Here is a 13712-nt window from a genome sequence, read left to right as displayed (position 1 = left end):
AGTACAAAGTAAATGAAGGGTAAAATGATGCATATATACGAGGTTCCAAGTCTAAAAATTTGCTCCCAAAAGAATTCTCTTTTACGTTCCGTGGGAGTGTGGCTAAGCCTCTAGACTGTATATAACAAAGGTTTTTTATTTACATCTGATATTAAGACAGATGATTTGTTGTTATCTATATATACAGGGTCAGTTTTAATTGTCCCCCCACAACTTTTTTCTAAATTTTTTCAAATATCAATCCCAGACCACTTCCAAACATTGTTAGGTAGTAAGTACTTCATTTTGACAAGGTGGCTATTTCCGGCCGCCATCTTGGATCCGCCATATTGGATGCAACATTTTTCTTCAAATGTAAAGGTGGGGTTGTGACGCATTATTTCGAACTAGATTTTTACCCTGATTACAATGCCGCAAATTGTTTTTAAAAATCTTGATCCATTCTAAAGTTATGAGGGTTTTTTAAAACTTTATTTTTAGCCCATTTTAACATTGTGCATTTACAAACTAAGACCATAATCTCAAAATAGTGCTAGATAAAGATAAGTATACACTACCAGTAATTGTCGACCTATTTTCGCTTGGTTATGACTGATGTATTATTTTCGGCCGCAATCTTGGATCCGCCATTTTGAAATGTGATATATTATTTTAAATATGAAGGGGGTGTTGTGACCCATCATTTCTAACTACTTTTTTAAGCTGAACTTAATTCCATGATCCGTTTTTCATTTTCATGTTTTGATTTTTAAATATTGACATTTTTTACAAAAAAATTGCAATATTTCATAAATAAAACTTGATAACAAAAAACTGATTGCGGCATTGAGTTTAGCTTAAAAGAATAGTTCGAAATGATGGGTCACAACACCCCCTTCGTATTTAAAATAATTTATTACATTTCAAAATGGCGGATCCAAGATGGCGGCAAAAAAATACATCAGTCATAACCATGTGAAAATAGGTCGACAATTACTGGTAGTGTATACTTATCTTTATCTAGCACTATTTTGAGATTATGGTCTTAGTTTTTAAATGCACAATGTTAAAATGAGCTAAAAATAAAGTTTTAAAAACCCTCATAACTTTAGAATGAATCAAGATTTTTAAAAACAGTTTGCGGCATTGTAATCAGGGTAAAAATCTAGTTCGAAATAATGGGCCACAACCCCACCTTTACATTTGAAAAAATATTTTGCATCCAATATGGCGGCCGGAAATGACCACCTTGTCAAAATTAAGTTCTTACTAACCAACAATGTTTGGAAGTGGTCTGGGATTGATATTTGAAAAAATGTAGAAAAAGTTGGGGGGGGGGGGAATTAAAACTCACCCTGTATAAAAGGCAAAGCCCTCACTGACTGACTCACTCACTCACTCATCACTAATTCTCCCACTTCCCATTTATCTAGGAGGCTGAAATTTGGTACACTGATTCTTTAGGCATTAAATAGGAAAACTAAGTTGTTTTTATTCTGATCGGACTCTCGGGCTCCGCCCCAGTGGCTATGGAGTTTCCCATGTTAACCTTATGAGTACTCATATTTAAATGGAATTAATTAATCTTAACAGCTGTTTCAATTAAACAAGTTGGTTCTGTTCTATGTTGTGCAATAGCATTAAAGTTACAAGGATTACCAACAGGGTGCAGCACTATTATTTTTTTTTATTTATGACAACAGCTAATTTGCAACCAAAAGGTGAGTGAGCGTAGCGAACGAACTTCAACCAGGACGTGATTGAGCCATGCGAACGAGCTCACTTATAAAGAAAACGGGGCAAAGCCCGCGAGTACAGCTAGTTGTAAATAAACTATTAATTATGGTTTTGAATGAAAAACTGGACTGGAAGAAATAAGTGTACTTTATTCTTTTAACTTAAACTAAATAAGTTACTTACTTACTTGATACTTAAACTTTACCAACATATTTGACAGTATGTGTGTTTCTACTCTTATAGTTGTGTTGTATATATATATCTAGTTTATTGCTCACTGCTCAGTGCTCAGGTCAGTGGGTGGTGGGTAGAACGGGTAGAACTGCATTGCATTTTACACCTACAAACACCACCACCACACCAAAACCAAAGTGGTCTATAATTTCTGTCGTCTGCACTGGCACTCTGTCTAGCGACTAGCTATATGCTAGATGTTGTTTCTGTTTGGATACTATAACAATAACAATACGAATTTACGAGATACAATACAACAATTATTACGATTTATTCACGACTCAAGAGAGACTACGGACTGGGCTGTAAGACAACATTAAATCAAACACATAGCCTATTTAAGTAAATTATAGTATACGTTAAGGGAGATGTAAAATTATTTTTTATTCATTATAGTGGCTTATAAAAGTGTAGCAGTGCTGAACTTTCCATCTCGAGTCTACATATTTGGACAATGTCAATGTCTATTAAAATGTCTTTAACGTAGCTTTTTTGTCCATAAAGAGGCATGGACTTCAAAACTTAGTCTATTCGACGTTCTCCTATTCTATTCCTCTTCTTATATTCTGATTAACTGTTGTAGCAAGTTAAAGACAAGAATTAAAGTTTCATTAGGACCTAGTTGTAGGTAGCAATGACCTCATCCAGAGAATCTCCTGCATCTGAAGTGCCTTCAGACAATGGATTAGGAACGCTTTCCATGAGAGATAAATCCTTATTGAAAAGGAATATCAACAGGCATCACAATAATAACATGAGGTAAGAAATGTAACCATTCACTAAATGTAGAGCAAGACATTTAAGTTATTGATAATTAACTTAGGCATCTAGGCCTAAGATGGTTGTCTGAAATTTAGGCAAGGTCTTAGTCGTTCTCCTGTCGCACAAGCTCAATTCTTAGATGAACATTGTAAGTTATTCCTTACTCTATCCACTACTATCATAGGCTTCCCACTTCTATAGGACAGTATCTACTTTAGGCTGCATACTATAGGCTGCATTTTACTTTAGGTCCTACACTCATTCGAATGAAAATATTGATTATTCGATTGTTTCATTTGATATATCGTTTGGTTAGTTAGGTTAGGTTAACCTTAACCAAACGATATATCGTATGAAACAATCGATATATCGATCAAAATTTTCATTCGAATGAGTGTAGGACCTAAAGTAAAGTGCAGCCGATCAAACGTGGTCTTAAATACTTACACGGTGTTTTCCATGGTGTACTACAATAGGTCAATGACTGCTTTCATTAATTTGTCTCATTTTAAGCAGTGGCCCAGGTTACCAGTAATCCGGTAGGTTAATGCAATTTAGCATTATGATCACGACTGAACGAGGGAAATTGTCAAACTAATAGGGGGAGACTTCTACAAATGCTTACAGTCAGCCATGGACTTTAAACGCTGATCTGCTAACTAAGTTAAGTTTAAGTTTTCTCAAATTCTATCTCTCTCTCATCGATGAATCAAAACTTAACCCTTTGCCTGCCCTGTCAAGCCCTGCGCCACTGTTCATGTATATTTAGGCGATACTTATTCAGGACCCAGTCACAGACAATGGAATAAACCCAGACGTATCACTGCGCGATGCGTAGGGCCCCGTCACATCCTGCCTCTAGCGGAGAATCGAGGAAACACGCAGTCTCGCGCTCGCCTCGCCAGTCGCTGGCATGGTCGGCGGTCGCTGGCTTGCAATTAATTGCAGCACTAGCAGTTCAACTCAACGCCAAATTCTCGTCTATCATTCCTCCTCCACAATTTGCGCGGTCCACCGATACCGTACTCCCTACGACCCGTGCATCCATCTGCCTGCGGACAGCATTTATTTTTCATTGTGTGATTATTTTAATCACATTTGCGACGGAGTTTAGCAATAAATTAAACATGGTGTTCAAAAAAGGTGGGAGACATATTTTACCTAGTGATTCCTTGGGTAAAAATAAAGAGAAAATCAAGAATAATGTTTTCCAAAATCGCTTCGTTACCCAAATATCCGCCATTTTGTATTTTTGACATACACTTTTTTATATTTTAATGTTGTTTACTGATTTTTATTAAACTTGGTATGCATGTTAAGGTAGAAAAGACCCATGTTAGAAAAAAAGTTCATCTAGATTCAACCTACAACTTCAAAATGATGGCCATTAAAACATTAAGCTTAAATTACTCAAAACTGGCTGTTTTTTTGAAAATATTCCAAGTACAATTTTAATTATCTATTATTTTAATTAGTATTATTTTAATTATCCTTTAGCATTTTTAATTATCTATCAAACTATACCAAGTCCAAAAATATCAAATAAAAATAGCTGGAATATTATAATTTTTAGTTGTAAAAGGGGCAAACCTGACTATCTTCTGCCTTATTCTACCCCATTTCAGCAATAAAATTTTAGCAATAAATTTTATTCAGTCTGTAGTACTGTAATAGAGAGGAGCGAAGCGAAGCTTGTTGGGATCGGCTTCAATACGAACTTCCATAGACACAAAACAAAAATACTAATCACTCAAAATGGCTTAACTTATTTTAGCCAAACTTTCCAAGATGCTTTGTTTCCACAAATAGGAATTCGGAAGATTTAAGATCAAACAATTGAAATTTTTGATAATCTATATAAATAAAATTACAGTTTTGTCTGTACATTGCGTAGAATCATGCAGTGTTTGGTTAATTTTACGTTTCATAGCCTAAGAAAGCCGAAACGAGTCTTCTCAATTTCTGTCTGTCTGTCTGTTTGTCTGTCATTGTGTCATTCTGTATGGACTCCAAAATGTTAGTTTTTACTATGAAAAAGATAAAACATTAAGTGAAAGATTTTGTTTAACAAACCATCATGAATTTTTAAAGTTTTACGTTGTTAACGTATCAATTTTTTGTGGCCTTTGTATTTATTTACTTATTTATATATTTGCCAACGGATTCACACAAATTTTACAGTTGGATTACAAGTTGTGAATTGCTCAATATGACTAAATAGCCTATAAATAAAACGAATATCAAAAGTAACAATAATAAGAATACAGTACATGCAAATACTTGGACAAAGAAAGAACTAAGAGTAACGAGAAGTAAATACACAAGTTGGCTGAATAACAATAATAATGAAAATATGTATAAAATAAATGTCACATTGACCAATCTAGGAAATAATAAATAATAAAGATAACAATTACCCTGATGAATATTTTCGTGAAAACAAAAATAATATGGCAATGATAAATATTTGAAGTGAATAATTATTGTACATTATTACCCATCTAAATCTTCTTTTGTACTTCGTTTCATAATTTATGCCGTAATTTCAACAACATTTCGAGTCATTTTCGGACTAAGCAAAGCAAATATAAATTGTCATTCCATACGGCATTTTCACTGCACGATAAGTAGGCCTAAATACGATTATCATAAAATTTGACGACACTATCAAACATTTCAAATAATTATTTTGTAAATACTTTGCTTTGGTTGGTTAAAGCGTAGCAAATCCCCTAATTCAATTCTGTGTTTGTGTGTGTGTATGTCTGTTGGTAACGCATTAATGTCCTTATATCTCAGTGTTTCGTGGAAAAGACAAGAGCACCTTTGATCGAAAATGGTTGCGGTATTTGTAAACATCATATTTGTAAACATATCAGTGACAGCTTGATCTGAACAGCTTTTCGTTATTTCATAGATGATTTATGATATAAATAATAGGCCCGCCGCAGCAAACCTGCTGACTAAGCAAATTTCCATTAGTCTGAATTGATTTTCAGTTACCGTAATGTATTTATTTAACATTAGGTTTTATGTGTACCTAGGCTTGCTGCTACATGGAGGGTAAACAAGTGTGTTTTGGTAAAATATTAATTACTTAGTATAAAATAAATAAATTTACAAAGTTTGATCAAAATATATCCATAAACAAGCAAACTATAACATTTTACAATATTCTCCATAAGGATAACATGGGAATTTTAAAATACAGTTGAACCTCGTTTGTACAAACCTCGATAAAACAAATTCCTCGATAAGACAAATTTTTTTTGATCCCCTTGACACTTTCATATATAGGTCAATGCTAAAAACACCTCTATACAACGTAACTTAGTAATTAAGTTAAAAACCTCCATAAGACGAATTTGTTTGTGACATGGGCTAGGACTGATTCACCTCTATACAACGAATATTCTTAGCACAAAACCTCTACAAGACGAACGTGACCTCTATAAGACGAATTGATCATAATCTTAACCTCCATAGTACGTACCTAGTTTTCAAAACAAACAGAAGCTTGTCTCAACATGAAACCCCCACCCATCCCTCCTCCTTCATCAGTCATTGTTTGGAGAAACCTTGGAGCGAGGAGAAACCTCTATAAGAAGAATAACAGCAGCATTAAACCTCGATAAAACGACCCTCTTTATTAAGAATACCTCTATAGTACGAATTTTTCCCGTACCCCTTGAAATTCGTCTTATAGAGGTTCAACTGTAACAATTTTTTGAATTTTCTCCGTAACCAATAATTGTACAAAAACACTTTAATATAATAAATTATTTGTTTTCTAAGCTCATGAGCGGCATGATTATAGATTGGTTTTCTTTTGTCTTCATGTACCACATCAAAACGATGGCCTGTCATTCGAACTCTTAAAGAGTTTGAAGTCTGGCCAATGTAATCTTTTGGACAATGTTTACACGATAGTTGATAAATCACATTGTGAGATTCACAAGTTGATCTACCAACAATCGGATAAACCTTGTTTGTAACTTTACTATCAAATTCAGTTGTATTACTCATAATTTTGCAAATACCACATCGGGGCTTGTGACATGGTTCACAGCCGTGTTTAGAATTGTTTGAAGGCCGAGAATTTTGAATTTTGGGTCTCACCAACATATTTTTTTAATTTTGTGGCCTTTTAAAAATAACACGTGGTGGTCTGGTAAATAAATTTTCTGGATTGCATTCTGACATCCTGTACCTTTTAAGTACACTCTTGATGTAAGACTTCTGATTCAAAGAAATCCTGCCCTCTGCTCTATGAATCTCCATTCCAAGGTAGGTTTCAGGATCAGTAACTTTCAACTTGAAGTCTTGTTCCAATTGTGCAATAAAATCATACATCTCTTGTTGATTTGAACCAGCAATCAGACCATCATCGACAAATATTACTACATACAATTTTCAACCGTTCTTGTTACGAATAAACAAACATGGAGCTGCAGTACTTTGGCTAAAACCCTTCTTAAGCATGCTTTGCATTAGACACTTACTCCAACACCGTGGACTTTGTTTCAGACCATACAAACTGAGTTTCAGTTTCCAAACTCTTCCACTTTTGTCATCATAACCTTCAGGTTGCCAAGTATAGATATCCTCATCTAAGTTAGAAAACAAAAATGCAGTTTTTACATCAAACTGTTTTAAGTAAAGATCTTCTTGAACAGCTACATTCAAAAGACATCGAATGGTATCGCTTCGGGCTAAAGGACTGAATGTCTCATTATAATCCTTGTAACCTTTTAATGCTATTGATCATCACAGAATCAAATTATTTAGTTGAAACAGCTGTCAAGATTCGAAGATTCTTTAATTCCATTTAAATATGAGTACTCATAAGGTTAACTTGGGAAACTCTAGAGCCACTGGGGCGGAGCCCTTTTGACGGATCTGACCTAAACTTCACAAACCATCTTTGAATAATGCTTAATAATGCCTGAAAGTTTCATTACAATCTGTCGAGTGGTTTCAGAGTCCATAACGTTCAAATATATATATACAAACTTCCTCTTTTATAAATATAGATTAATAGTTGTTAAACTTTATTATAAACTGTGTTTACAGAAACTGTTTCAAGGTAAAACAAACATACACATGATTTAATTAATTATAAACTATGTGATTGTAAATAGACAGTGAGCAAGTTAGTTTTCTTTCAATAATAGGCCTCACTGAAATATAGCAACAAAACTAAGCTATCAATAATATAACTAGCCCATCAAATATAAAAGCCTACTGTAATGAACCTTTTTTTTAGTTCTAGAAACAATAACATTAACGCATTCAATAATAAATATTTCAGGACTGCCATAGATCCAGTGCCGGATTTACCACTAGGCCAGGGGCCGCAATGGATTGACATTATTGACAATATAAACTTTTTTTTCAGAACAAAAAATATTTTTTTTAATGCTCAATGTACTGTGATCGCGAGTGACAATGATGATGTCCCCGTGATTGCGGCCCACGGGAGATATTCAAGATTTTGCCGCGGTCGCACGTGACGCTGATGATATTGTAGTCGTGATTGCGGCGCACGGGAGATATTCAAGATTTTTCCGCGGTCGCACGTGACGCTAATGGTGTAGTCGTGATTGCGGCACACGGGAGATATTCACAATTTTGCCGCAGTCGCGGGTGTCGCTGATGATGTAGCCATGATTGCAGCCCACCGGAGATAATCACGATTTTGCCGCGGTGGCGGGTAACGCTGATGATCACGGTGATTTTAGCTCACGGGAGTTGTTCACGATTTTGCTGCAGTCATGGGTGACATTGATGATGACCCCGTGATCGCGGCTTACGGGAGATGTTTACGATTTTGTCGTTGATACGTGTGTCGATGATGATGTCCCCGTGATTGCAGCCCACGCGAGATGTTAACGATGACGCTGATGATATCACCGCGATTGCGGCTCACGGGAGGTGTTCACGATTTTCCTGCGGTCGCTGGTGTTGATGATGATGTCTCCGTGAATGCAGCCCACGGGGGATGTTCACGATTCATTTTCTGCAATCACCAGGAATTTCCCCCATAGTGGTGGGGGCCGCTCGAGTAATTTGGCCTAGGGCTGCAGGTAACCTAAATCCGGCACTGCATAGATCATCGACTCTTAGATTGTTAAAGGCCATATGACCAACCGGTAACGCAACACCCCCAGTCTGAGTGAGATGATCTGTGCATCTTCTTTCTTACTGACAAAGACTAGCTGTTTCATTAGCCAGGATAATTTACAGTATTTTAAGTCCCAATTATCAGGGACAACTGGGTCCAGTTACAAAAGCTACTGACTTTTCTTTTGATTGCTAGGCGAGTACTATAACCACCCTGCTAGTCTTTGACCCAGCCAGTCCAATTTAAATCTAATCACAGAACACAATTCATACAGTAATCGGCAGGTCGTCAATTTTATTTCTCAACATTTTTGAGTAGTATGACGAAAGACGAGACTAGTCGTTCCATATGAACATACTGTACTACTGGAACTGGCTACCGGCTGGAATAGTAATGAAGTAAGGATCATGACCTTGGTCTCAGATTTGAACTACTGTAGTCTGCTTGGCTGCGACAGGAGCTCGATGGAGACTTTACATTTACGACCAACCCTCGTAGTTCGATGATTGAATGTCGACTGGGAACACATTTAGCTTACTGATACTACTAGATGAGATGTTTTATATTTATTGATTAATTTATGAAAATTTTTTCTCATTAAGGTCAAGACAATGGTAGATCTTTGAGCCAATTGTTTTGTACATTTATAACCATCAATAGCCTGTGTTCTACATTAAAATGAAACCAGTTTTGCCTTTAATATTGTGCTGTGCACAACCACCAGTTTTGCCTTCAACTTTGTGCTTTACACATTCGTCAACAAGTAAACTGAAACTTTCATGTGGTAACTTTGCACAAACCTCAGTTTGCACTACCGTATTAATTTTGTCATTTACATGTGCACTAGTATCATAATTTACTAGCTACTAATCAGCCTACTACCTTTATTTATTTTTTTGCAATGTTGAAAACAAACTCTTGGATAGAGTTCTTGCATGACAATACAAAACACACAACTTTCATTAACCTGCTTTAGAAGATGAAATATTTAATTTTACGTGTGTTTAAGGACACTAGCATTTTTGTTTCTTGTGATTGGTCTAAATTCTGGCCATGTTCCTATCTAACGTTAACCTTTCGTCAGATAGCATCAATCAAATTTAAATGGCCTAATGACAATTGGCATGCAAGTCTAGAATTGACCTCTCCTTGGATCAAACTAGCAACCTTTAGATTTCAAGGCTAGCCCTTTTTTAACCACTAGGATACCCAGACTAGTGTTCCTTCTCCTCTGCAATTAAAAATGTTCATCTTAAGAACATATTAAGTATTTTTGTGACTATTTTAGTCAATATAAATTTTTTACAATTGTCTTAACCCAAATCTTTTTTTTTTGTGATGGTTTTCTTTCTAATGGCAAACACTAATGACACTGAGGTTCAACTAATTTTTCTGAAATGTTAACCAACTTATTTTTTTTTATTATGGTGATCAATAAAGCCTATGTTACCAAGTTGACTTGTAAAAAGAATTCTTCTCTTATACCTATTATGAATTTTACAGTGCTGGTTATGTTCCTGTACATGAAGAGGATCTTCATAAAACTGGACTGAGAGGAAGAAAAACCTATCTCTTTTGGACCATAATAGTAATACTCTGTGTTCTTGCATTTGCCAATTTTATATTACTTTTAATCATTCTCAGTGTTTTACGAATAGGATTAGGAATGGAGAGTTTGGAGATTATTCCTGAACATTCATTAATCAAGTTTTATGGGAACACAGATCTTGGATGGATTTTCAAAAGAGATGGTATTATAGAAAGCTTTAGCGACAAACCTTTGATAATAACAGGAGATAGAAGTCAATTGTCCATTGACCTTGTTGCTCCAGAGTTCAAAATGCAGCATAAGGTGATGATGTTGGATGAAGATCAAGTGCTTTTTCAAAACGTTCAGTCCTTTCATGTAAAGGATAAACATACTAAGAGTGATATTTTCTCCTCCTCAAATCCAAATTTTGGACTTCCTACAGGTGTTAGAAATTTACACGTAAATTTTGCCAACACCCCAAGAATATCTAGTCCAGTTAATGAAAATTTAAACATAAGATCAGATTCATATATAAGGTTTAAAGGAAATGAAGGCACAAGGATGGAAGGTAAACATATTTTGTGGTCAGCAGATCAATTTTTGTTCCTGAAAAGTGTTAATGGTAGCATTATTCTCAATGGCACAAAGGGAGTGACCCTAGATTTGAGTCAGATGCCAGAAGCTGCTAATGGTAATACAGGTTTACCTTTTGTAAGTCAGTTTAAGGTGTGTGTTTGCATGCCTTCGGGTAAATTATTTAGGGTCGCTGTTCACCCAGGCCAAAGCTCACATTCTGCTTGCAACAGAGCAAATATGGTTCCACACATTGACCCATGTAAATTCTAAGACACTTGGGCAATAAATGAAAATACAAAGCATGCAATTCGTTAGCAGCTAGATAGTACTAGGGGTTGCTAATCTCTGCTTGAATGTTGTGCCACTGTAACCCATGACCAGAGCCTTAAGTAACATTCGTCAACAAGTAAACTGAAACTTTCATGTGGTAACTTTGCACAAACCTCAGTTTGCACTACCGTATTAATTTTGTCATTTACATGTGCACTAGTATCATAATTTACTAGCTACTAATCAGCCTACTACCTTTATTTATTTTTTTGCAATGTTGAAAACAAACTCTTGGATAGAGTTCTTGCATGACAATACAAAACACACAACTTTCATTAACCTGCTTTAGAAGATGAAACATATTAATAATAACAAACAACTGTTAATTTAGGATGAAAATATGATGAAAAAATTTAACTGGGCCCTGCATTACTAAGAATAATTTTGTAGCTCGGGCCACTCTGGGATTCCTGTTATTGTGTAAGGAATGTCACGGGATGTTACTGGTGTGTCTTCCTTCATTTGACCTACACGTATCCAAAGTCTAACAAAAACCATTTGCTTTGTTTTGCCCTTGTTTTATTTTGAACACTAATATTAATACTTTTGTTGCAGACTACTACTGCACTAAAAAGTATTATATACATTGTAAAAGTATTGTAAGTAGCCTACATTGTAAAAGTATTATGTACATTGTAAAAAGTATTATTTGCATTGATTATTTTGGCGACAGAATATCACAATTTATAAATAGTTAGCCCTGGGCTCTGGTGTAAATTTTATAGGCTGTGGTTTCTATATCAAAATTGTGAATAAAATAAACCCATACTGTATATTGCAATGTTTGCAAATAAATGAACTTTTGAAGTTATTGAGACTTGGCAAAAAAATATTTCAATCAGGTTTTTACTTTTTAGCAAACCTAGTTAGGCTATTGCAAAGTTAACAAGTATGTAATAAGTTCATAGGCCTACTTATTATTGTTTTCAAGAATTAGTTTTAGTTAGATTGATGTCTCTAAGTTGTGCTGCTATTGGTGTTTTGTATTGCTCAAAGTGCAATTTTTGTGGTAGTCAGCCATACACAAATCTAGTCAAAAGTGTTGTAGAATAGAAGCTTGCAGTGTGTGTTACTGGCTCCTAAATAAACTAATAATAATTTATTACAAGATAGCCAAAGATTGTTGTGACTTTGCCAGATTATTGTATTGTATTGTAATTAGAATGAAGATAATACTAAAATGGCAATATACTTACCTTAATAAAGATTTTTGTTTAGCCTACACGCTCATTTTATTTGCACCTTTTAGTATTGGGTATTTTCATCCACTCGTTTTTAACTGAAAATTCTTTACCAGTTAATAGGCTTTAAATGTATTATAAAAATATATAAATTATGATTCTAATCATACAATATTTAAGAGTCATACAATAGGACGCGTTGCAGAAAGTCAACAGTCCCGGAAGGTCAAATAATTTATACCAGTGCCGCTAGGTCAAAAACTACAATGTTTGCAGTGTCTGTAGATCAAAAATCCCAGTAAGTCAAATAGTTCAGTCCGAGCTAAAAACGTGGTCTATGTTAAAGCAATTGACTTATTGGGAATTTGACCTAATGCAACAGCAGTTTTAATATAACGAAATAAGATAAAATATAAGTTCAGTTTCGCTGAGTCAACAGTGCCGGAAGGTCAAAAGTATAATCTTTTAAAAACAACGATAGTCCTCTCGACGCATGACTTCAATAATTTCGTGTTTTGGTGTACTTAAAGTTGTGCTAAAATTTTGAAATTTGGCACAGAGTCCTACTCGATGACTATTCTGTTGGAACTTTAAAATATTTACCGATCTAATTAATAAAAATTGATTTGTATGGTGAAATTTTTAAATCGTGATTTCTAACATGAAAAAGTTAGCATGCGAGATTTTTTTTGTTTTTGGGTTAGAGAGGTTTTGTCTGTGGCAAAGTTGTAGCCAAAAGTGTGATGCGTAAAATATATTTTTTTGAATTTTTTACAATCAGTGGTTCAGTAGATAACTTGGGTTGAAGAGGACGGCAAATTTAGCATTTCGCAACGCATGGAAAGAACTACATCGTACGATGCGACTGCTGAGTGGACTTTTAATCTATAGTTCTAAGGACAAGAAAAAGATGAATATACAGATCACCAGTACATTCATATTATTTATAAAACATCTTTCTTTATTACCAGCTTACATTTTTCATTTATAAGAATACATCATAAACAGGGTGTTAAAATAAGCGGGGAGATACTTTACCTAGTAATTCCTTGGGTCAAAATAAACAGAAAATCAAGGATAACATTTTTTCCAAAATCATTTCGTTAACCAGATATCCACCATTTTGTATTTTTTACATACAAATATTTATCTTTGCACTTTTCCAACCGATGTTTATGAAACTTGGTATGTATGTTAAGGTAGGAGAGACCCATGTTATAAACAAAGATTCATCTCGATTCACCCTAAAATTTCAAAA

The 13712-nt window shown here is 34.9% G+C and overlaps 1 protein-coding gene across 1 annotated transcript; it reads left to right on the top strand.

Moving 5' to 3' along the window:
• Positions 1-2096: 2096 nt before the first annotated feature.
• LOC128985863 (beta-sarcoglycan) lies at positions 2097-12495 on the top strand. The gene is made up of 2 exons (XM_054405851.1): positions 2097-2709; positions 10340-12495. Exons 1-2 carry the CDS (start codon positions 2585-2587, stop codon positions 11211-11213), a joined length of 999 nt encoding a protein of 332 aa, XP_054261826.1. The 5' UTR covers positions 2097-2584; the 3' UTR covers positions 11214-12495.
• The last annotated feature ends 1217 nt before the right edge of the window (positions 12496-13712 follow it).

The sequence above is a fragment of the Macrosteles quadrilineatus genome, unplaced genomic scaffold, assembly GCF_028750875.1.
Source record: "Macrosteles quadrilineatus isolate MER2022 unplaced genomic scaffold, UCM_ALF_1.0 Scaffold_1__1_contigs__length_201487025, whole genome shotgun sequence".
NCBI classification, from domain to species: domain Eukaryota; kingdom Metazoa; phylum Arthropoda; class Insecta; order Hemiptera; family Cicadellidae; genus Macrosteles; species Macrosteles quadrilineatus.
The sequence above is the reverse complement of the archived record's forward strand: the minus strand, read 5'-3'. Positions and strand labels throughout refer to the sequence as shown.

What these genes read in the sequence shown, in the direction of transcription:
- LOC128985863 (XM_054405851.1), top strand. Translation starts at nt 2,585, where the DNA reads ATGACCTCATCCAGAGAATCTCCTGCATCTGAAGTGCCTTCAGACAAT. An exon ending in CATCACAATAATAACATGAG is followed by an intron (nt 2,710 to 10,339) that starts GTAAGAAATGTA and finishes TGAATTTTACAG; the next exon opens with TGCTGGTTATGTTCCTGTAC.